Raw genomic sequence first — 23,787 nt, 5'->3', positions numbered from 1 at the left:
TCCAATCAATCAAAATATAAAATAAATTAATACGATAGGTAAACGGTGTGAGGAGAAAAAAAAAGGGAGAATTAGGGGGTTTTTTTGGCCGCCACAACATTGCAATAAAATAAAGAGGAGATCAAAACATAGAAACTACACCAAAATAGTATTAATAAAAATGTCAGCTCAGGGCGCGAAAAAATAAGCCACCACATAGCCCCATATCCCAAACAATGAAAACATTACAGGTCTCGGCAATGGCAAAATAAGCAAAAAAAATGTTTTCTTTCAAATTTCCCAACATTTTCACCACTTAAATAAAAATAAAACTATACATGTTTGGTATCTACGTACTTATGCTGACCTGGACATTCAAGGTTGCAGGTCAATTTTACCATATAGTGAACATGGTAAATAAAAACCCCAAAAGACAATTGTGGAACTGAACTTTTTTTTTGCAATTTCAACGCACTTAGAATTCATCACATGACAAAATGAATGTTGTCATTCAAAAGTCCCGCAAAAAAACAAGCCCTCATATGGCCATGGGGATGGAAAAATAAAAAAGTTGTGGCTCTTGGAATAAAGGGAGGGAAAACAACTAAACAGTGAAAATGGAAAATCGTGTGATGAAGGGGTTGATAGGTCAAATAGTTTTGCAGAGGAAGAACAAATCCATATTGCACAATGTAATTGATGATAAAGGTGTTAGTTACCACTGTCTTATCGTTTTCATTGATCAGTCTATCATGGAAAACTCTCAAGGCCTCATTCCTCCAGACTCTCACCATTTGTGCCATTGTCTGGAATCTTAAATTTAGTGAAACACAAAAAATAGTGAGAAAGTAATATCTTTTTTATGTACATTTTTAATAAAATCTTACTGAACATTTTACGCACTAAATACATAGAATAAGGAAACAAAACCTACCTCTCTGGAGTTGTCAAAACCAATCCATTAAATACTCGGGAGAGATCTCGAAGGTTAAATATATAATGGAACTTTGAAGGAGTTGGAGGAAGGTCCCGAACAATCATTTTATAGAGCTCCAGGGTACAGAAAGTCAACGTATCACAAATGGTCTGGACGTCTTCATTAAATAGCTGTAGAAGGATAGAGATCAACAAGTCAAACAACACATGATGAAAAACACAACATGAAACGCCACATAATGGAAACCAGTCACAAGTTTTTAGGCCCTACATCACCCCCAAGCTGCTATATTGAACGCAACAGTAGTGTAAAGATGCCCCTGTATAATGTGCCTGATGTTGCATAATGTAAAAGCTCAACATACGACATAAATTACGGGTGAAGAGTCACGTGGGCGAAGCATGATGCTGAGGAGTCATGTAGTCTGGTCCCACAGCTATGCTGGAAGGTTCATTTCTACATTATGCACCTCTGAGCACATTTCTTATGAGCATTAGTAGAATACTTTTACTGTTCAGTATAAAGGCATGGTTTTGGTTTAGAGGCCTTAAAACTTGTAATAATTTCCCTTTAAATAAAGCCATGGTGAACGAGAAAGCATAATTGAAATTACCATTGTGTGTCCATGTAGGATAGAAAAGTAAATAAGACGTAAGGATTCTTCTGAAGGGAAAAGCACATTAAATACAGTAAAAAGGGATATAAATCGTGTGTCCACTTCATTTCGGCCCCCACCGGCCTTTCCCATTGCAGCTATAAATCCAAGATCCCTTAAGAACTTGCAGTTTAGTTCCTTGCCCCGGTCGTACATGCCACCCTTTTCCAACAGCAACTTTAATAAAGCAATTGGCTGCTGGGTCCCATATTCGTCCACCTAGATTCAAAATGGAAAGCAGAATTAGTCCGTAGGGAATCATCTTTAGGAAGTTTGTTATTTTTCCATAAATTATAACAGTTAAAAAAATATATATTATTTTTCATAATTTTTGGAATGAATCTGATAAAAAAAAAACACACAAACCTTCGGCATATTCATGTCATCCATGAACACCAATAAGCGTTTGCCCATAGGTGGGCCATAGGTGTCTTTAGTACGTTTCTCTACATTGGCTTCTAGATTTCTTTGGATATCCATAGAAGTAGTACGTGATGAAAAATTGATGGTCAGAAGAATCTGTCCAGGAAGAAATGCATAAGATTGTATGGAAATGTTTTTTTTTTAAGCAAGAAATATATGTATACAAAATATGAAAAGAGAAAAGAAGAAACAAGATAGTTCAATGGGTAACTGGGCTACCATATAAGTACCGTAGCATCACTGTTCAAGTTCCTTAAGAGGTTCATTGTAGTTGCTGTCTTAGATGTACCAGATTCACCAACAAGTACTACTGGTCTTTTAATTTTCACCATTTGCTCCAACAACCATGTGGTACGTGTAGTGTCCACCGTAGGAACTAAAGGTAACAGTATGATTTTTATTAATAGTGTGCGTTACAAGCATTTACAGGATAATATGGTGATCATGACAAGTTGACCTGCAGACAAATGACATCTCACTCAAAAGCATATTAGAATGACACTATATGTTAAAGTATTTTTCCACTGAGCAAAATCTGTCGAACTTGTTAGATTTGGTGGGACTGGCCAACCATTTCAAAGATATGGAGCCTACAAAATTTTCCCTCAAAGATGATGAGAAAGAAGGACCAGGCATTTCAACTGCAGGCTCAAGCAGTGGTATTGTCCTGTCTCCCCATGTCCATGTAGTTGACCCAAGCAGTTATAGCTGTCGGTCATTGGTGTATGGACACCTTAAGAGATATTTTTGAATTAAAAATGAACAGATCATGAAAAATTAGGCCAATTACTAACACAATGGCCCTAAATCATCAAGACTAGTATTTTGCACCCCAGTCTTGATGAACAGTGCGCTAGAGTAAGATGCTCCAAATTCAATAAGGGGCAGAAACCACCCCAAGAATTGATGCAAGAACATTTCAGCCTTAATTTAAGCAACTTTTCTGATGTAAATTAAGATAAATTTGCCAGCTGCGCATTCCCACTCAAAAGTGGGCAGAGCTGGCCAAGACTGGAGTGAAAGCGACAAAAGTGTGCAACATGTTAAATACAACAGAATTCGGGTGAAAACTGCTGAATCGGGGCCAATGTCTACAACAATATTTCTCGGTAAAACTCATGGCCCAATGTAAATCATAGAGCTGTAGCTGAAGTGTGCCCATAGAAAGGGACATCTACATGGTCACTCACTACATTAACGTGAACTACTGCATATTTATTTTTAACCCCTTCACACATATGAATGTACAGTGTAAGTATGTGTAAATGTGAAGGTGGGTAAAAATACAAGAGGAAGTTCAGCAGGAATGATGTCACTAACTTGGATTTCCTCATTGATTGGACCACACTAAAAGTTGTCGCAACACGGTAAGTTATTAGCTATGGATATGTAAAAAATTTGCTGGGTTAAAGAAGTTACCTCTCTAAAAACACCATTAAGCATTTCAACCATATAGCCTGGAACATTGAATGCCCGAATAATTAAAAACATTATACATCATCAAACATACCTAGAATATCAATAAATTTCTCCTCCGGTTTATGTATATACTTTGAGACCAAGTTGCTCCAAGGTATCCATTTCTTTTTCTCAGCATCAAAATGAAAGTCATAAATGGTAGGTAGCTGACCTGAAAAAAAAAAACATATTTAAGTAATCCCCTTTTAAACAAGTCCACCAGATTCGAAATGTAATCTTCTTCGTGGAATGGCACTTACCGGGAAGTTCTCCAGGTCCAGCTGGAACCTGCTCATCGTAACTGGTTGACATTGAGGCTAAACGTTTCATGTACTCATCAAATTTATTTCTTCCATTTTCAAGTAATGTTGCTCCCAAAGAGCAGTATAAAGCCTCTATGAAGTAGCATTCCAAGATGTCCACATCTTCAACCTCTTTTTCAATTAAAGCATCAAGCATCACAGACAGTTGTGTCACCTGAGAATATGAGAATAGAACATTGCATTTCTGATATTAAAAGAAATCTTAAATGTATATGTTATGTGTATGTAGAATCAATCAATGGCTATGGGTCCCAGGGAATTGACTAAGGGTCCCCTTTGGACGGTTTTACTGGTAGCAATCCATTATCCATAAATGGTTCTCATGAGGCTTCATACAAAGCTAGTCTCCTTAAAGGGAGTCTCACCCCCAAAATGCCTTTAAGACTAACTTAAGTGATTTAGTGGACTTCAACACTATAAAATTCATATGAGCACTGTGATTGCTACTGGTACAATGCTTGTGGAAATAACTTTAAATCCATATGGAAATTAGGGGGATTTTGTGCACTGATGGTGTGGCTGTGAGCTAGGTGCACCCTTAATCCCCACAATTTGCATCTTGGGGACTGCCCTAGCTTGTGATGGACAGTGCTTACTCCTAGAGTGAACACTGCCCCGTGTGTGTGCAATGATACTGGCACACACACAATAGCTGGGTGTGCTGTGCTACCTCGCTCTCTGTGGACTCCCCTTGCTAAAGTTCCTGAAGTATCAAGCAGCATCAGCAGAGAGGAACCAGGAAGGAGAACACGTTCAGCCACTGTGTGCGTGCGTAGCCGGCACAGCCAATATCAGTGCACATGCACACACACGCAGGGCAGCATTCACTCTAGGAGTGAGCACCGTCCCAAGACGCAAGCTGAGGGGGCATAACGGTGTACCAAGCTCATGGCCACAACATTGGTGCAACGAAGGCCCCTCATTTGCATATAGATTAAAAGTTATTTTCACAATCACTGCACCAAAAACAAGTACAGTTAAAGTATGATTTTTATAGGGGTGAAGACACCAATATCACTGTATAGTTAGTCTAAAAGTAATTTTAGGGGTGACAGGTTTCCTTAAGGATAACCCGTCAACCCTTCCCCTAAAAGCTTTGTAAAGGGCGGTCCATTAAGCCAGTCAAACAATGCTCTCTATTGATGAAGGGCACCAAAACAGCTGTCTGCGGATGGATGGATTTCATATTCCCATAGAGCCAATTAAACTTCATACATCATACATAGCTGGTCTTCTTAAAATAGAGACAATATGGCCCCAACTGTCCCAAAAAAAGCTGCACCAAGGTTATCTCATACAGCCAACAAAATTCTGCTCTATACCAATGAGGGGCAAGTACCTGAAACAGCACTCTATACTGTAGATGGATGGATTTCATATTCCCATAGAACCAATAACACTACATACAAAGCTGGTTTCCTAATAAAGAGCCAATACAGCACCATGTTGCAAGGCTCATTAAACAATTGGTCATTTACATATAACTAAGCCAGTTAGGTGGCACTAGCTAGCTACTTTCCTTTATTCTGGGAAAAAACTAATCTTCCATTGACTCACATAATGTAAAACCAAATCATTGATAATTACCATGTTTAGATCTGTTTGAGGAACAATAGTTTTTAACTTTTCTCCTTGCTTCCCATCCATGATTCCTTCAATAATCATTTCAATGCAAGGAGGCACATATTTCTCAAATAATCGGTTTAATTCAACTTGTTCTTGCTAAAAAAAAAAATTTAGGCAAATTAGCTAAAATTTCAAATCCCCAGAAGCGGTAAATTGATAGTTAACAAAGTTGCTATAAGTCAAACTTTTCATTCTCTTTACGCCTTTACCTTGTTTTGCCTATTGCTGACCCACTTCTGCCAGTAAGGCCTGTATTTAAGATTCTTAGGGTCTACAAAAACCATCCCACAACGGGACACAGTAGCCGGTGATGCATATTGTAAATCTCCAACCTAAAGAAATAAGACACAAGTTATACAGCAGCATAAGAGAGACTGCAGATGAAGTAAATCAATAATAAGATGAAAATAGCCCAGACCTCAAACAATAATGCACAGTGCGGCTGAAGTCGAATTCTCTCTCCATTTGCCAAGGTCAATAGCTTGTTGTCATCCATCACTGAATTCATGTTTTCCACCCAGAGAGCATCAACATCCCCATCAAACAATATATACCTGTAGAAAATAAATATATTGTTTTATGGCAGAAATAATAATAAGTAACCTCAATATAAAATAATATATTTCCATTGTAATTACGCATGAGCATAATCTGCATCAAAAATGCAATGGCAAAAACATAGAAAAACGTAGCAAAAATGCAATAAACAGAGAAGATTGTTGTTACATATTTTGGTGCGGACACTTGCAGAAAATATATATAAGTAAAGAAAAAAAAAGCAGCAGAAAAAAGCGCAACATTTCCGCTAAAAAAAAAAAATATGGTGGGCACATGACAGTAAAGATAAGTTTCATGCTTCGTGGTAGAAAAATGTACTATATTATATAGATATCACGGCACAGAAATATGTGCAAATGAAATAAACGTGCAGTAATTTATTGATGCCACCAAAATTATATCTACTTAAACGTGAGACAGATGAAGAACTGCTGCATGAAGTCCTCATCTGTCTCACATTTGGCCCTGATGAAGGTCAAACTGACCGAAAGGTGAGTCTGTTTCATGTACAGATAATTTTGGTTGCATCAATAAATTAGATTTCTGTGCCGTGGTATTTATACAATATAACATTTTCGCTATGTGAACATGGCCTCAAAGTGCTTTCTGGGAGAATCAGTGAACAGGCAGTGCCCAGCATGGCTTAAAAAACATAGATTGCCAAATACAAAGTAATTTAACTTTAGATTCAGATATAAAATCATTATTTCATCTTTTTAATCAGATTAGTGTTGAGCGATACCGTCCGATACTTGAAAGTATCGGTATCGGAAAGTATCGGCCGATACCGGCAAAGTATCGGATCCAATCCGATACCGATACCCGATACCAATACAAGTCAATGGGACTGAAGTATCGGACGGTATCCCTGATGGTTCCCAGGGTCTGAAGGAGAGGAAACTCTCCTTCAGGCCCTGGGAACCATATTAATGTGTAAAAGAAAGAATTAAAATAAAAAATATTGCTATACTCACCTCTCCGACGCAGCCTGGACTTCACCGAGGGAAACGGCAGCGTTGTTTGCTTAAAATTTGCGCGTTTACTTCCTTACGTGAAGTCCCGGCTTGTGATTGGTCGCGTGCCGCCCATGTGGCCGCGACGCGACCAATCACGGCAAGCCGTGACGTAATTTCAGGTCCTTCAGGATTTTAAAATTACGTTCTGGCTTGTGATTGGTCGCGTCGCGGTCACATGGGCGACGCGACCAATCACAAGCCGTGACGTCACGGGAGGCTGGACACGCGCGCATTTTAAAATGCGCGCGTGTCCAGCCTCCCGTGACGTCACGGCTTGTGATTGGTCGCGTCGCGTCGCGACCAATCATAAGCCAGAACGTAATTTTAAAATCCTGAAGGACCTGAAATTACGTCACGGCTTGCTGTGATTGGTCGCGTCGCGGCCACATGGGCGACGCGACCAATCACAAGCCGGGACGTCACGGGAGGCAGGACACGCGCGCATTTTAAAATGCGCGCGTGTCCAGCCTCCCGTGACGTCACGGCTTGTGATTGGTCGCGTCGCCCATGTGACCGCGACGCGACGAATCATAAGCCAGAACGTAATTTTAAAATCCTGAAGGACCTGAAATTACGTCACGGCTTGCCGTGATTGGTCGCGTCGCAGCCACATGGGCGACGCGACCAATCACAAGCCGGGACGTCACGGGAGGCAGGACACGCGCGCATTTTAAAATGCGCGCGTGTCCAGCCTCCCGTGACGTCACGGCTTGTGATTGGTCGCGTCGCCCATGTGACCGCGACGCGACCAATCACAAGCCAGAACGTAATTTTAAAATCCTGAAGGACCTGAAATTACGTCACGGCTTGCTGTGATTGGTCGCGTCGCGGCCACATGGGCGGCACGCGACCAATCACAAGCCGGGACTTCACGTAAGGAAGTAAACGCGCGAATTTTAAGCAAACAACGTTGCCGGTTCCCTCGGTGAGGTCCAGGCTGCGTCGGAGAGGTGAGTATAGCAATATTTTTTATTTTAATTCTCTCTTTTACACATTTTTACATTAATTTTGTTTCGATACCGATACCCGATACCACAAAAGTATCGGATCTCGGTATCGGAATTCCGATACCCGCAAGTATCGGCCGATACCCGATACTTGCGGTATCGGAATGCTCAACACTAAATCAGATACTATTTTATTGAACAATTTTAGGCCATACTAACATACCCTATGTAAGAACAATTACGTACAAAAAAGAAATACGAGGATTACAGTCACTAAGATAGGAGCCATTGAATCTATCCTGTACACCCTGGACTAACTCCAAGTCCTATTTCTCCCATCTCTCTCATCTCTTAAAGTCACCAACCTAACCCACATCATCAAGTTTGGATCCAGTGGTATACTAGAGATTATTTAATCATAGACTATAAATCACATCTACTAAGATTTAGGAGCAGCTACCATTGCCTAACTCTAAGCCTGGTATCTAATACGGCCTGTGCAGGAAGTCCAGGTGTGTCAAGCCATCTTCCCCAAAAAGCTTTGACTTTAGGAATACACATCTATGTACTCTCAGTGTTCTATTAAATAGTTCCATTTTTGGGGTAACTCAATTTTCTGAGAGGAGGACAAGTTGGATTCAATGTGATGTGAATATTTTCCAGGTTTGGTATCGCATTCTTAGTACAGGTTGTCCTCGACTTACGACGTTGATCCGTTCTTACACGGCGTCGTAAACCGAATTTCGATGTAAGTCGGACCATACATTCATACAGTACTGTACCATAATAACAGTACAGTACTGCAAACACTTAGCCTATCCAAACACCTATCCTAACACAGTACCCTACATAATTAGGGTGTTATGGCGTGCAGGAGACTCGTTTTCCTCATGTAACCGGGTACTGTGTACAGTACTGGACTCTATTCTTCTGCCACTGCACGTAGTTGCATGTAGTTCGACTTACGACGCAAAACCGTGTAAGTCGGAATGAGGCGTTGTATAAAGCATCGTAACCACGAAACGATGTAACTCGAGACCGTTGTAACCCGAGGACTAACTGTATATCCAATGCCTCCAAGTCCTGAGTTGGCTTAAATTAACACACTCTAAAAACACATTAATCAAGTACCTAGATAGGTTTAAAAAAATCTACGTATTTTTAAAAGATAACTTGTCACTATTTTTGAGCTTTAAACAATGTCCCAGTAAAAGTTGTAGGAAATGTTCCATAGGAGTGAATGAGGCCAATGGTTTGTCTTCCTCTAAATGAGTCTAAAGGCTTGAGTTCTAGTGTTGCTCGACACTTTACATGAAGTCCCTTTCATATCACTAGTTTGTATATTGGCGACTTCCACATGATACAATCATTTTAATCTATTTAGTAACAGATCAAGTTATTCTTACATCTTACAGCTCATTCAGACATCCGTGCAAATCGATCTGAGACTGGATCACAGTGCACGGACTGGCCCCAGCTCTCCCGACCCAAGAGTGACAGCCTCATAGAAATATATGGAGCGGTCATGTTCGGGTCAGGAGAGCCGCGGCCAGTTCATGCCTTAGAGGTCCGTGCTCGTACTGATTGGCACAGATGTCCGAAAGAGCCTTAGTTAAGAGCCTCCAATAAAGATTCTGTCATATTTGATGGAAATACAGTGTTACATGCAGCAGTAATCTCTGTTCAAAGACAACAAACCCCTCAGTGGAATCAGTGGAAATTCCTTATAAGTTATTGGGGTCCATGGAGAACTGGTGGTGTCCATAATGTGATCGGAACAAACCTTTATACTTCTCTCTCTTACCGTCTCTCTTTTTTATCGGTTGGCTTATTGATTTCCCTGAAGATGTTTGAAAGGACGCCATCAGTCCAGTCCCTGGTTGTGGGGTCCAGGATACCGTACAATTCAATCACACTCATGGCCTTGGGATTCAGTGTATATAACTTAGTTATGAGACCAAGTCTGGTAAATATAATATTTTTTATCATTAATAAGGATAATCAACACTCAACTGGGTTCTAAATTACAGTATTTCATTTATGCTACTAATATAGTGCCAATATACAGTAGATTTTGTTTATATGTAAGAAAAAAACTGAAAACCCAAAGGCAACCTATGTAACCATGGGGAGAACGGGAAAACAGATGTAGATGTTATCTTTTCTTGAATTTGAATCCAGTTTTGTGAAGCAGTAGTGCTAACTACCCATTTTACTTAATTAGAATAACTTATTAGTAAAAGTAGCTGTATGGTTGAAAAAAATGTAGGCAGCTATAAAGACATATACCAGCAAAGGAATAGATTAAAATAGGCAAAATACAGCAGATGCTACTGCAAAAGAAAAAAATTACAGAACAAATAAACATGTTACTACCAATTGACGTGGAAAAACAGAAAACAGCGGATCCAAGAGTCCACTAAGAAAATCTCTCACAAATTGTCAATATAAATCAGCAATTGAGAAAATAATAAAATATAACTTTTAATTCAACTATGTGAGGCAGTGACCCCTGTTACAGCTAGGGGCGCTGTTTGTGCTCCCCAGAATGCGCACAGAGGCGGATGAAGTCCATAGGTGTGCATGGCAGTCACAGATTTCCGGTCAGGGTTTTCCATGTGACTGAAGGCCACGGGTTTGTGTATTAAAAGCCCTGCAGTAAGGGGTGTGGGTGTGTCAGGTGTGAGGTGCACGTCAGTGTCAGTCTGGTGTGTGCTGGTGTGCAGAACAGAGGCCTGCAGAGTGCTGCATGAGTGCATGGGGGCACAGGCCAGCACCCACAGTGTATACAGAGATGCAAGTCGTCCATGGTAACTAGTTTCGGATGTGGACAGTCCTGTGCCCGGAGGTGGATGTCCTGTGCCTGAAAGAGTTGGATGTGGACAGTCCTGTGCCCAGAGGTGGATGTCCTGTGCCCGAAAGAGGACTAGCATGTGTAACGATTGCACACAGGTGGATATGGTGCCCGGCTGCTATCCGGAGGATATCCTGGGCTGTGTATGCCTGTGTGAGTAAAGAGACTGTGATACAGTGATGCAGGACACCCACGGGAACTAGTCAGAAGAAGGCTGGCATGTGTAGTGTCTGCAACATGTAAAGCCGTGTGTATGGAGACTGTAATATGGCGTGCGGGCGCCCAGGGTAACTGGACAAAGGGAAGTCTAGCCTGTTTAGGGTCTGCAATCTAAAGCCATATGATGTGTAGTGCAATGAAGCAGGCACTGAGACGAGATGAACTGTGTGTAATGAACTTTGATGTTGTGTACTAAAAATGCTATGCACCTTTATGTGTGAAGTAACACATTAAAGAGACTTTTGTGGTTGAACTTTGTGGGTCACTGCCTCTTCACTGCATACGATGTTACCACAGCATTACAACTAGTAAAAGACCTAGCTTCTCTTGGTTAGAATCAAATATAAAGAAATTCTGATGTAGAAGATAATGAACAATATACAAGGATTTACGGACACCTATAAAGTAGCAGTATAATATAATATCTCCAGTTCTGTAATAATAATTCGACTAGATCTATCCCTATGTGCTTGCTCAACATGCAAAATAAACCAAGATGGTGGTTTTAATCGGGTATTATTAGAGATATTACAGGACAGTGGTCAGAGAGAAATGAGCAATACAAAGACCCCATTTCATTAGCTATATGCCCCAGAAATATGCATGTGCGAGTGCAGGGACAAAGCCATGAATATAAGGAAATAGATGCCTCCAGGAAAAATGAGGACAGTAGTCTAGCCCTATAGATCTCTATTTGGGCTGACAAGTCCTTATCTCCAAAACATCCCACTCTGACAAGGGCAGTCAACATCTGACCCTACAATGGAGGCCCTGCACTCTCCCTGCGGGTCCAGACGTGTTTCATCAGAATCCGACTCTTCAGGGAACCCATGGCACACATGGGAAATTTATTATCAGCGCAGATAGGTAGGACAACTCCCAGGCGCTTCCTATACAAGTTGGAGGCAAGAGACAACTAAGGAGAATGAGCATTCCACAGAGCAACCACTTCCGGTATCCGGCATGCAAAGTGGCATCACATCCGGCCATTGAGATGCAGGCCATGGCACTACTGGCATATGAACCATAAGTCCATGGTATAAATAAAATGCCTAAATTAGATTAACAAGTTCTTTACTGGTTGAATTAAAAGTTATATTTAATTATTTTCTCAATTGCTGATTTATACCAATTGCTGTGACAACACAAAATCACTGAGCATAATCTGTTCCAGACGATAAAGGGGTGGTTCAAAAGACAAATTGATTTTCATCCTAATTGCCTATTCATTTAATGCCATAATCTCATCTATTTTCTAATATACTTTACTAAAATTTCCTTCCTTCACTAACTACACTGTTTTTTTGTTTTGTTTTTTACAAACTTTTTTTTCGATGATGCTTCGTTTGCGAATCCCAGCGCATGCTGAGATACTCAAATGAGGCGTCATCAGGGTACAGATGTTTTTGATGTAGTCTGAAAATTGCTGAAGCGCACCACAAGTTTCTGTATAACTCCAGCCTAAATGTTGCCTGGGAAGGAAAGGAAGTAAGGAAGTACTTACTTAGTCTGTGCTAAACACAAAGTATTAATCACAACAGATTTTCCCCCTCCTGTAGGTCCAACTACCATGGTGGTGTGACGTGTCAGCATAGTCTCATACATCTGAACAACTTTGTCTACCTATAAAAGAAAAAAAAAACTCAATAAAGATTGTATAAAAGTGAAAGATGAATACATTACAACTTATAATTTCTCTTCTTTGTGCTCCCTATTTATACCGTGTCTTTAAATTTAAGGCCATTGATTATAGCAAGAAAAGTCAGCATTGCAAATTTCCTTTGTACCTTACCTGAACAGGCAGCAGGACATAGTTGTTGTCTATGAGAGCCTCTTCTACTGCATCATTAAAGTTGGGGTAGCGAACTCGAGGACAGTCCAGTCCCGGGAACAAGTCCGAAATTAAGCCAAGAAATAAGGGGACATCCTCAAACACAAACTTGGGTAGGTTCATGTCTCTCAATGCCCTCATCAAAACAACATCCTAAAGGGAATGGAACATGGTAAAGCCAAATATTTGCACTGAGAGGTGTAATATAGGCCAAAACATTTACAAAGACATTGCTTTTCCAATCTTTTCCAAGTGGTAACCTCACAGTAGAAATACGGTAAAATCACAATGTCTTCCTCCCTGGTCATCAAACTCGAGGAGAAATTAATGACCTTCCTCTTTTTCGGATATAGTGAATAACATGATTTGTCCTCTAATGTGTAACCTCAGATGGCGCCCTATGGCTAATGCATTAATAGGACTGCAATAACAGGAGACGCTCTTACCATTTCTCATTTCTGATTCAAAAAGCACAATCCTAAGTGGTAACACTAAACCTGTGCGATGATGATCATGTGTCCTAAAAAGAATATATGAACGTATGTGAACAATTGTTAAAAATTCCAATTTACTTACTTCACTTAAGTCTGGCGAACCTCTCTTCAACTCGCCAGCCATAACCAGCACAGATTTTAAGGCACGTAATCCAAAATCATAATGATGCTGTTTGGACAGTTGTTCCTTGGCAAGTTTATATAACACGGTCATTTTTTTAGCCAAGTTCTAAAATGACATAAAATAATTTTATACTCAATGGAGCAAAGGGGTTGTCCGGAATTAGCCTAGAAGTCTACTGTGATTTTTTTTTACTGCAGACTTGTGAACCCTCACATCATGCACTCTGCGTACTGTAGGGATTCTCCTGTGCCAGTACCAAGAATGGGCAGTCATGTGGCCGCAAGTACGCAATTTGCATACTTTCGCTAAATTACAACTAGACTGTGTCCGGCCTTACTCCATACACTTGCATGGAGCAAGGCCGCGCCCATCTAGTTGGTATGTGATCACATGTATGCATATAGAATACTCGAAATTGGGCGCCTGCTGCACCCAGCACTGGAGAATCCTGACAGCACACAGTGCGCATGATGTGAGGATTCACAAGTCTGCAGTCACATAGAGTGATTGCTGAAATGTAGCCTTAGGCCAGACAACCCTTTTAAGCTAATCAGCATTAATAACAGGATTTAAGCAGGTTTTCCCTTATATTTTATAGATACACTGGATATTATTGAAGCTCAGGACATACCTTATTAATAAATAACAATAATATTAGTTACATAAGTCATAAAATTTATTTATTTAACTTACCTTGGCCAAAAGAAACCCTTCTGAAAATAGCATAATTTCACAGATTTGCTGGAGATCTGGTACAATTACAACCACAGGCCTGAAGAGAGCTTTCACTGATTCGGGTAATTCTGTTCGACCAGCATAACCAGGGTTCATTGTAATAAAAATCCCCATTCGAGCATCCATGGTAATCTCCTGACCTTCAAACTGCAAATCAATGCATTGAAAGGGAAATCAGATGACAAGTTCTAGAATCCAGATCCAGATTTTACAATTGAGAAAAATACAGGGTTGGGGTAAAGAAATACACATAAGAGATCATCACAGCATATCCTGTATCAAACCTGCCTTCTAGAGATTCTAGACACATGTTTATGGGTCAAAATCTATTGCTTAAAGGGGTTGTCTGGTCTTCTGAGAAAAGTCTGCAGTTACTATACTGTATGTGACTGCAGTAATCTACATACTGACAGAGTATGCTGCGCATGTTGTCAGGATTCACCAGTAAAACCAGGTGGTGATGTGACCACAAGTATATGATTTACATACATGCGATCACATGCCGACTAGACGTGCTCAGCTTACTGTATAGTAATTCACTTGTATTAAGAGAACCCAGTCACGTCTAGTTGGAATGTAACAAAATTGTGACCACCTGCTCTCACTAGCAATTCTTGTAAATCCTGCTAGCATGCGCGTGCAAAGAGTCACTGCAGACTTTTATCAGAAGACCAAACAAACCTTTAAGGAAATTTCTTTAAAATGGGACAAATAACATAAGGAAATACAACATTTTCCAGATCACTTCTTGAGAAATAGTAATTGTGAACAAAAGAGAAAAGCAACAAAAAAAAACAAACACAAAAGAGTACGGTATATGTCCAAGGCGCAGATTTGGTGCAGGTTTCCTGTGTCAGTTTTCTTGCGGAAAATCAACAGCATAATACAGTACCAGCTAAATTTATAAGAGCTTAAGAAAGTCATATACACACTGTGCAAATTTTCCAAATGGAAATTGACCTGCGGATTTTAAAATTTGCATCATGTTAGCGCTTTGTGTGGATTTTATTTCAGACCTCACCCTTTGTGCTATATTTGGTGAAATGTTGAGGGCTCATACAGATGTCTGTGCAAATCGTTCTGATCTGGGACTGGAATCCACAGACTGGCTGCGGTTCTCACGACCAGAGCGTCACAGCTCGTGGACAGCCTGTGCATTAGTAGTCTGTGCTTGGTCCGATTTGAACGGTGTCTGCATGAGCTCTTAGGGTATGTTTCCATGTTCAGGAAACACTGCGTGTTTGATGCTGCGTAGTGCCGCAGCGTCAAACAGGCAGCGTCCAGATGTTACAGCATAGTGGGGGGGATTTTATGAAATCCCATCTCCACTATGCGTGCGAACACGCATCCGGCGGCCCTGCGATTCCGGACATGCGGCGCGTCTTTTTAGATCGCAGCATGTCCGTTTACCTTGCGGCGACGATGCGCCGCAGCAAGGTAAAACACAGGGCCCTATGTGTGGGGTGCGATGATTCCGGATGTGTGCAATGAACACATCCGGCATTATCGCGTCTACAGAAGGGGGCAGAGCTTTGGGCGGAGTGAGTTTTCCGCTCCGTGCAAGGCCATCCTGAACACACGCACGCTTAGGGTTTGTGCACACGTTAAGTGTTTGGTGCAGGAATTTCTGCACCATTTCTGCATCTCTTGGCAGGATGCATTTTTGATGTGTTTTTGTTGCAGATTTTCCCCCACTCCTTAGTATGAATGAAATCTGCAGCAAAATCTCTGAGAGAATTGACATGCTGCAGAAATGTTGCAGGAAATCAACATCAAATCCGCATGTGTGCAGGTTACATTAAGCTACGCTTGGACAGAGCAAAACAGAGACAACTCACAGTAAAAGGCATTGGATTTTTCCCCATTACAAAACTGATGTTTTGGTGCCTTTTTTATGCCATTGCTGTGCATTTCTATTACATGTTTGCTGCTCTGCCTCATTGATCTCAACGGGGGAAAAATGCAATAAGTATGCTGAAAAAATTGCATTTTTTTAAAGCACCATAAGTCCAAATTGGTAGAAAAAATGAACACATCACCTGAATGAGATTTTAGAAATCTCATTCATTCTGTTGCCACTGTAAAAAGTGGCAGTGCTTTTACCTACATAAAAAAAAATGCATGGGAAAAGCACAGTAAAAACGATATGTACGAATAAGTCCTTAATGAGCAATAACTTGATTTTAAGGATATATGAAAAAAAAAACAAAGGAGACTGTTTCATAAATCTCTCTGTGGGATATACAACACATTCAGGTGATCCAGCAACCCACCTGAAATCTCTTCAAGTGATGGATTAAGGCATTACGTATGGTCTGTATCTGAGAAGAAATAACTGAGAGTACCGAGGCGTCAATACGATTAAATTCATCAAAGCAGCCCCATGCTCCACATTGTGCCAGGCCAGAGAAGATTTTACCAACAGCCTTAAAAAAATGATGAAAAGTTACAAACAAAATTCCGGACTACAGGTTGAAGACAACACCAATGGCAGTGCAATGTATTTATTGTACATGAAAGTAAATATTTATAAAAGGAGTCTGTCAGCAGGATGTCACCCCCAAACTAGTCATATGCGCATGTAGATCTTTCAAAGACGAGTCTAGCAATACCTTTACATGACCAGTCCTTTCCTCCATTCCTGAGAAATCAGCCTTTGAACTGATATGCAAATGAGGCTGATAGACTGTTGTAGATCTGAAGCCTCTGTCACTCCAGCTCTATTTGCTGTCCAGTTCTACCTCCTCCTTTGTCTCACGTCACACAGCAGAGAAGGAGGAGGGCTGGGAATAGAGCTGGAGTGACAGAGGCTTCAGATCTACAATAGCTCTTCAGCCTCATTTGCTCGTCAATTCAAACGTTGATTTCTCGGTAATGGAGGAATGAACTGGCCATGCAAACGTATTGCTGGACTTGTTGTTGAAAGAGCTACATGAGCATATAAATACAGTAAGCATTAAATCCTGCTAACAGATTCCCTACAATATAAGCTATAAAATATTCTTTCTAAATTGCCATATTCTCTACAGTGTGTCTTATAGTAATAAGATAACAGGATGACCTAATAAAGTCATGTTTGCATGTAAATACGCTATAAGCGCGTGCTAAATAAGTAACAAAAGCACAAAAAATTATCGAGTTTACCTTGTAGTCCATGCCTTCACCACAATTTGTCACCACACACAGCAATCCAAGAGCTTTTGCCAGATCTTTAGTTGTCTCAGTTTTACCAGTACCCGCTGGCCCTGCAGGTGCTCCACCCAAATACATGGAGAGCGCCTTAAAAATTTGAAAGAAAAAACAGACTCTAAAGCTTGCTGACACAGAGCATGGGCAGGAGGCCATTATAACCTTGGTCATATTTTGTACCTAGGTACATTCAATCAAGGTGAATCCCCTTAGCAGATATACAACAAAAGCAATAAGTGGGAAAAAACACAATTATGTGTTAAATCAGCTATGTCGACTGCATAAAAAAAGACACCTCAATGACAGTACAGATTTTATTTCATGGTCAGCATTTTCCATCTATGACAGACCCAGCAAAATAGTATCCTAATATATACAATTCTCTGTCAATTTATGTGTTCTCTCATCATACAACCTAAATGATGTAATTAGATCACACCAGATACCTGTGTAAGAGTGAGATAGATCCGATCAGTCAGAGGGGTAATGACTAGCCTTCCGTTTAGACCCATGTATTCATACCCATAGGAAAAGGTTCCAGTGCACTGTCGGACATTCAGTTCATCTGGTTCTCTGTCCCAGTAGAAACGTAATTGACTTTCCCATTCAAACTCATGGGCATCCATAATGCTACGAAAAAGGTCACAAATGTCCATTAGACAGTCGCCAATCACAATGTCAGCTGGCAAGAGCTTATGTTAACATTAAACCCACCTGTCTCTCACAAATATGTCCACAATGTCTCTAGCATGTACGTCAATAATGAGAACAGTATTATACTTTTTCCTGTCGTTTTTACTTAGAGGTTCTGTGATCCGGGTAACTAGTTCGTCAATCTGCTGGTGCATTTTTTTAGCATAGCTCTTCAGTGCTTGTTTCTCTCCCTTTTTAACCTTATGGAAGACATCTTCAACTTCCCAGGTCCACCACACCTGATTACCAGCTAGGACAACCATCCCTTGATACAACAGCATCCAATCTACCCTGTAAAATTAACGTAGACCAAAAATAAGAAGGAGGCAATTACTTAGTTTATTATTTAAGGGGTTTCCAATCTAAGACCCACAGCATGTTCTATCTTTCTGATTGATACAGGTCCCATCTCTGGATCCCACACCTATGTCAAGACTGTCAAGCACCATTGTAGATGCAGAGCATGAAATAAGCAGTTGTTTATTGTCTTCTCTCTCATGTTACACAACGGGTTACTTACATTGCAACATTTTGGAAAGAGTTGTGCGATCTATCTTGAAAATGTTGGAACAAATAAATATTTTTACTATTTCTTAGGATCACCTATCACTTTATTCACCCAGACAACTCTGTTAATTTGGTGTTTGCATTCAGCATGATTTGGAAAGTGTTAGTGTACAAGCACATGAGACATTCACTAACAACCAACATTTGAAGTGAAACGCACTTTGAAGGGCTAAGTTCTTATGCTGATACAGGGTGGAGTCCCATCACGTTCTTTTTAGTCAAGTTGACTATAGAAATATATGGTTCACATAATTATAACATGGCGATATATGCACAGTACCTGCTTTTATCCTCACAATATCTAAATATGGCCTCCTTAGTAATGAGTCTGTTGGTTCTCCTCATTTCCTGCAGTACAGCAGTCATCCAATCCTCCACGCGACCTTCAGCAGCTATAGCCTGGCGGAATACCATCTCCTCTCCCTCAGCTGAGATCATGCCTGTTGCCAACATTTCTCCATTGTCTCCATCTTGGAATCTCAGTGATGCAATGTTATCATACATCTGCAATAAAGTAGGTGTTCAGGTATGTATAATGTTTAGTCTAAATGTAGGAGAATCTTTACTTACATACAGTGCCTTGAAAAGGTATTCATACCCCGTGAACATTTCCACATTTTTTCACTTTACATCCATAAGCAAAAGTGTATTTTATTGTGATTTTATGTGATATACAGTATGTGCCAAAGTAGAAAGTATCTGTGAAGTATCAAGGGAATGATGCATGTTTTTTTTAAATTTTTGAAATCTGAAAATTGTGATGTGCATTTGTAGTCAGTCCCCAGTAGACGGATACCCATAAATGAAATCCTGACTGACCAATTACATCCACATATTTAGTAAATTGAGTCCACCTGTGTGTAATTTATTCTTAGTATAACTACACCTGTTTTGTGAAGAAGGCCTCAGAGGTTTGTTTGAGAGCATTTGACAGCATCATGAAAACCAAGGGACACATCAGAAAGGTCAGGGATAAAGTTGTGGAGAAGAGTAAAGTAGAGTTTGGTTGTAAAAGTTGCCTAAGCTCTGAACATCTCATGGAGCACTTTTCAATCAGTCATACAAATATGGATAGTATGGCACAACTGCAAACCTACCAAGACATATCTAGACTGATATCCCAAGTCTAAAGCAAAGCTACAACTGAAAATCTGGTGCTCACAGCAAGCCAGCTAAATACCTAGCAAATTATTTGAGGACAGGAGGCACCCATGGAAATGCCAGCAGACAAAACCAGATGGAGCAGCAGGGCAGTCAATCAAAATGCCCATAATCCCTCCCACCACTATGCACTGAAGCTGGTGCAGAGAGATGGGAGGGACTATGGGCATGGGCAGCAGTGAATATTCATTTCTCTTTAATAGCAGGCATAATGTTAGCTGGACTGGGCGATCACAACTATATGCGTGTGGAGCAGTGAATATTCACTTCTCTTTAATAGCAGACACAGTAGCAGCAGCCACCAACTTCCTGCACCTGCTGGGTGATCACATGTGCCCGCTATTAAACAGAATGAATATTCACTGCTCCCCACCCCCATGGGAGTGCAGAGCAGTGAATATTCAATCTCTTTAGTAGCGGGCACAAGTGATCGTCCAGCGGGGAGCCGAAGGCTTCGGCTAACAGTGAGCCTGCTATTAAAGAGAAATTAATACTCGCTTCTTAACACGCACATAGTCCCGGGTGTGGGGACCAGGGAGTATTCTGTCAGAAGTCCTTGGCTTGTAAGCAGTACATGACGTCACTGCCATGTGCTGCTTTCAAGCATAAATCAGCTGCCGGCATCAGAACAGGACGCTGTGAGGAAGCACAGGGAAGATAAGTAGAAAGGTAATTTTTTTAATGTTTTTCTGATGAGGGTCATGCATACCAGGATAGGGATGAGGAGGCCATGCATACCAGGATAGGGAAGAGGGAACCATGCATACCAGGATAGGGATGAGGGGGCTATGCATACCAGGATGGGGATGAGGGGGCTATGCATACCAGGATAGGGAAGAGGGAACCATGCATACCAGGATAGGGATGAGGGGGCTATGCATACCAGGATAGGGATGATGGGGCCATGCATACCAGGATAGGGACGAGGGGGCCATGCATACCAGGATAGGGATGAGGAGGCCATGCATACCAGGATAGGGATGAGGGGGCTATGCATACCAGGATGGGGATGAGGGAACCATGCATACCAGGATAGGGATGAGGGGGCTATGCATACCAGGATGGGGATGAGGGGGCTATGCATACCAGGATAGGGATGAGGGGGCTATGCATACCAGGATGGGGATGAGGGGGCCATGTATACCAAGATGGGGATGAGGGGACCATGCATGCCAAAATGGGGATGAGGGGACCACGTATACCAGAATGGGGATGTGGGGACCCTGTATACCAGAATGGGGTGAGGGGACCATGTATAGAAGAATGGGGATGAGGGAGCCATATATAGCTGGATAGGTGACATATATATACCAAGATTTGGAATATTAGTACAGAATTGACCACATTTTTTGCGTCAATTTTTTTTTCTATTTTCCTCCTCTAAAACCTGGGTGCGTCTTATCGTACGGTGCATCTTAGTCTGAACAATACAGTAACATGTCAGAAGAGAGAGAAAAGGTGTCCCAAGCCCCTTATGGTACCATAGTACCGGATACACCATCCCCAGCTATCCTCCTCCTCTTCGTGAAGCAAAATGGCGGGCGCATGGGCAGTGTACCCGCCAAGATCTGCAGGCCAGCACCCAGTAACCACAGGAATTTTCCTATTAATTCCTAACTTTTGATCACTGTGACAGCATCTATCACAGTAATCAAAAGCTCAATCATCAGTATATAGGACAGTAGTTGTGCTGTGCCTCACTGTGCACTCCCTTAATCACCCCCCCCCACCAGTGTCATGCATCCCCTAAGTCAGATTATAACATTTTTAATTTTGTTATTTTATAATTTCTATATCTTTATTTTTTCCCCGTAAGGGTTAGGCTAGGTTTAGAGTTAGGCTTAGGTTTTTTCAAAAGATACAAAAAAAAAAGGTTGCCGATATATTCAATATGACAACCTAATGTTATCAAATTCTGCTTAGTATCTTTGGGTTCAAAATCCTCACTATACCCCTGGATAAAATCCTTGAGGTTTGTAATTTCCAAAATGGGATCACTTGTGGGGGGTTTCTGCTGCTTAGGCACCTTAGAGGCTCCGCAAATTTGACAGGTCGCCCGCAATCTCTTTCAGTGATACTTGTGTTCCAAAATTCAAATATTGCTCCTTCAGCTCCGGGATATCGCTGCGTTTATAAGAAAGTGGGGAACCAACTGTGGTGTCAACTTTTTGGGGGAATGTCTTTCAAAAGTGAAAAAATTGGGGCTAAAGCAACATTTTAGAGGTAAAATTTTAATTATTTTTTCCTTCCACTTTGCATTAATTCCTGTGTAGTACCTGAAGGGTTAAAAAAAAAATCCTGATAGCAGTTTTTAAGTATTTGAGGGATTGTGTGTTTTTAAACAGTATCACTTGTGGGGAGTTTACGATATATAGGTCCCTCAAAGTCCATTTAAATCTGAATATGTCTCTAAAGAAACAGGTTTTGTAAATTTGTAAATTTGCTGAACAAAATAGGAAATTGCTGCTAAACTTTTAACCCCTCTAACATCCTAACAAAATAAAAGAATGTTTGAAAAATGCTGCAGATGTAAAGTAAATATATGGGAAATGTTATTTAATAATTATTTTGTACAGCATGACCAACTGGTTTAAGAATATAAACATTGAAAGTTTGAAAATTGAAATTTTTTTCTCAACATTTTAGTCAAAATTGAATTGTTTTCACAAATAAAACAAGTCATGTCGAACAAAATTTACCACCATCATGTAGTACAATATGAATTGAAAAAACAAACCCAGAATCAGTGGGATCCATTGAAGCTTTCCAGAGTTATTACCTCATAAAGTGACACTGGTCAGATTTCTATAATTTGGCCAGGTCATTAGGGTCAAAATTAGTTTGATCACTAAGGGGTTAAGTTTGTGGGTATAATGCGAAAAAATATGGAAAATGTCACTGGGTATGAACACTTTTTCAAGGCACTGTATGTTACATAGCTCTGTTACATGTTTATTTGAACAGATGCTAAATATGCAAATGGTCTCTTCAGAGAGGAAGAGAACTAGAACTCTAGTGCCACCTATATATAGGTGGCACTAGAGTTCTAGTTCTCTTCCTCTCTGAAGAGACAATTTGCATAATTAGCATATTTCCCAGAGGAGCATCTCGGCATGCTTAGCATGTCAATCTCCGCAAGGAGAAACAATACTTCTTGGATATTTGAACAGAGTCGTACAACTAGTAATCAATACACATTTACATAAACAGATAGTAAAATATAACTGAAGAGTATATATTAACTAGATGGTGGCTCGATTCTAACGCATCGGGTATTCTAGAATATGTATGTAGTTTATTTATGAAGTTTTCAGAATAATGCAATTTATACACAGGATTCAGCCGGCCGGGCGCGACCAATTAGCGAAGCGTGGTTCAAATTCCGTGCCAATTCTCGGCCGGACTGCGCCTGTTGCTGATTGTTCATGGCCGGCCGGGGCGTGACCAATCAGTGAAGCCAGGGCCTGCTCCAGGTTTTTGAGGGCCCCAGGCGAAAGAGTCTCAGTGGGCCCTCCTCTTTAACACATACCACGATTCATGATGCACAGATACAGCAGAAATATAGCACAGCCACGTAGCATATAACACAGGCCACGTAGTATATAACACAGCCCACGTAGCATATAGCACAGCCCACATAGCATATAGCACAGCCCACATAGCATTTAACACAGCCACGTAGTATATAACACAGCCCACATAGCATATAGCACAGCCACATAGCATATAACACAGGCCACGTAGTATATAACACAGCCCACATAGCATATAGCACAGCCCACGTAGCATATAGCACAGCCATGTAGCATATAACACAGCCACGTAGTATATAACACAGCCCACATAGCATATAGCACAGCCACGTAGCATATAACACAGGCCACGTAGTATATAACACAGCCCACGTAGCATATAGCACAGCCCACATAGCATATACAGGTCCTTCTCAAAAAATTAGCATATAGTGTTAAATTTCATTATTTACCATAATGTAATGA

The 23,787-nt window shown here is 40.8% G+C and overlaps 1 protein-coding gene across 1 annotated transcript in view; it reads right to left on the bottom strand.

The window, feature by feature from the left end:
* The window catches only part of DNAH10 (dynein axonemal heavy chain 10), a 167,035-nt gene that overhangs the window by 66,504 nt on the left and 76,744 nt on the right, over positions 1 to 23,787 (bottom strand). The window contains exons 30-49 of the mRNA XM_077293221.1: positions 18,909 to 19,132; positions 18,083 to 18,352; positions 17,815 to 17,998; positions 17,324 to 17,458; positions 16,453 to 16,605; positions 14,138 to 14,326; positions 13,403 to 13,549; positions 12,788 to 12,979; positions 12,500 to 12,618; positions 9,727 to 9,885; positions 5,820 to 5,955; positions 5,611 to 5,733; positions 5,363 to 5,497; positions 3,713 to 3,929; positions 3,505 to 3,624; positions 2,225 to 2,370; positions 1,938 to 2,090; positions 1,530 to 1,790; positions 914 to 1,086; positions 699 to 792 (exon numbers count right to left, since the gene is read on the bottom strand). Coding sequence (XP_077149336.1) covers positions 699 to 792; positions 914 to 1,086; positions 1,530 to 1,790; positions 1,938 to 2,090; positions 2,225 to 2,370; positions 3,505 to 3,624; positions 3,713 to 3,929; positions 5,363 to 5,497; positions 5,611 to 5,733; positions 5,820 to 5,955; positions 9,727 to 9,885; positions 12,500 to 12,618; positions 12,788 to 12,979; positions 13,403 to 13,549; positions 14,138 to 14,326; positions 16,453 to 16,605; positions 17,324 to 17,458; positions 17,815 to 17,998; positions 18,083 to 18,352; positions 18,909 to 19,132 — 3,330 coding nt within the window. The remainder of the gene's footprint in view (positions 1 to 698; positions 793 to 913; positions 1,087 to 1,529; positions 1,791 to 1,937; positions 2,091 to 2,224; positions 2,371 to 3,504; positions 3,625 to 3,712; positions 3,930 to 5,362; positions 5,498 to 5,610; positions 5,734 to 5,819; positions 5,956 to 9,726; positions 9,886 to 12,499; positions 12,619 to 12,787; positions 12,980 to 13,402; positions 13,550 to 14,137; positions 14,327 to 16,452; positions 16,606 to 17,323; positions 17,459 to 17,814; positions 17,999 to 18,082; positions 18,353 to 18,908; positions 19,133 to 23,787) is intronic.

The sequence above is a fragment of the Ranitomeya variabilis genome, chromosome 1 (genome assembly GCF_051348905.1).
Source record: "Ranitomeya variabilis isolate aRanVar5 chromosome 1, aRanVar5.hap1, whole genome shotgun sequence".
In the NCBI taxonomy this organism is placed as follows: domain Eukaryota; kingdom Metazoa; phylum Chordata; class Amphibia; order Anura; family Dendrobatidae; genus Ranitomeya; species Ranitomeya variabilis.
The sequence above is the reverse complement of the archived record's forward strand: the minus strand, read 5'-3'. Positions and strand labels throughout refer to the sequence as shown.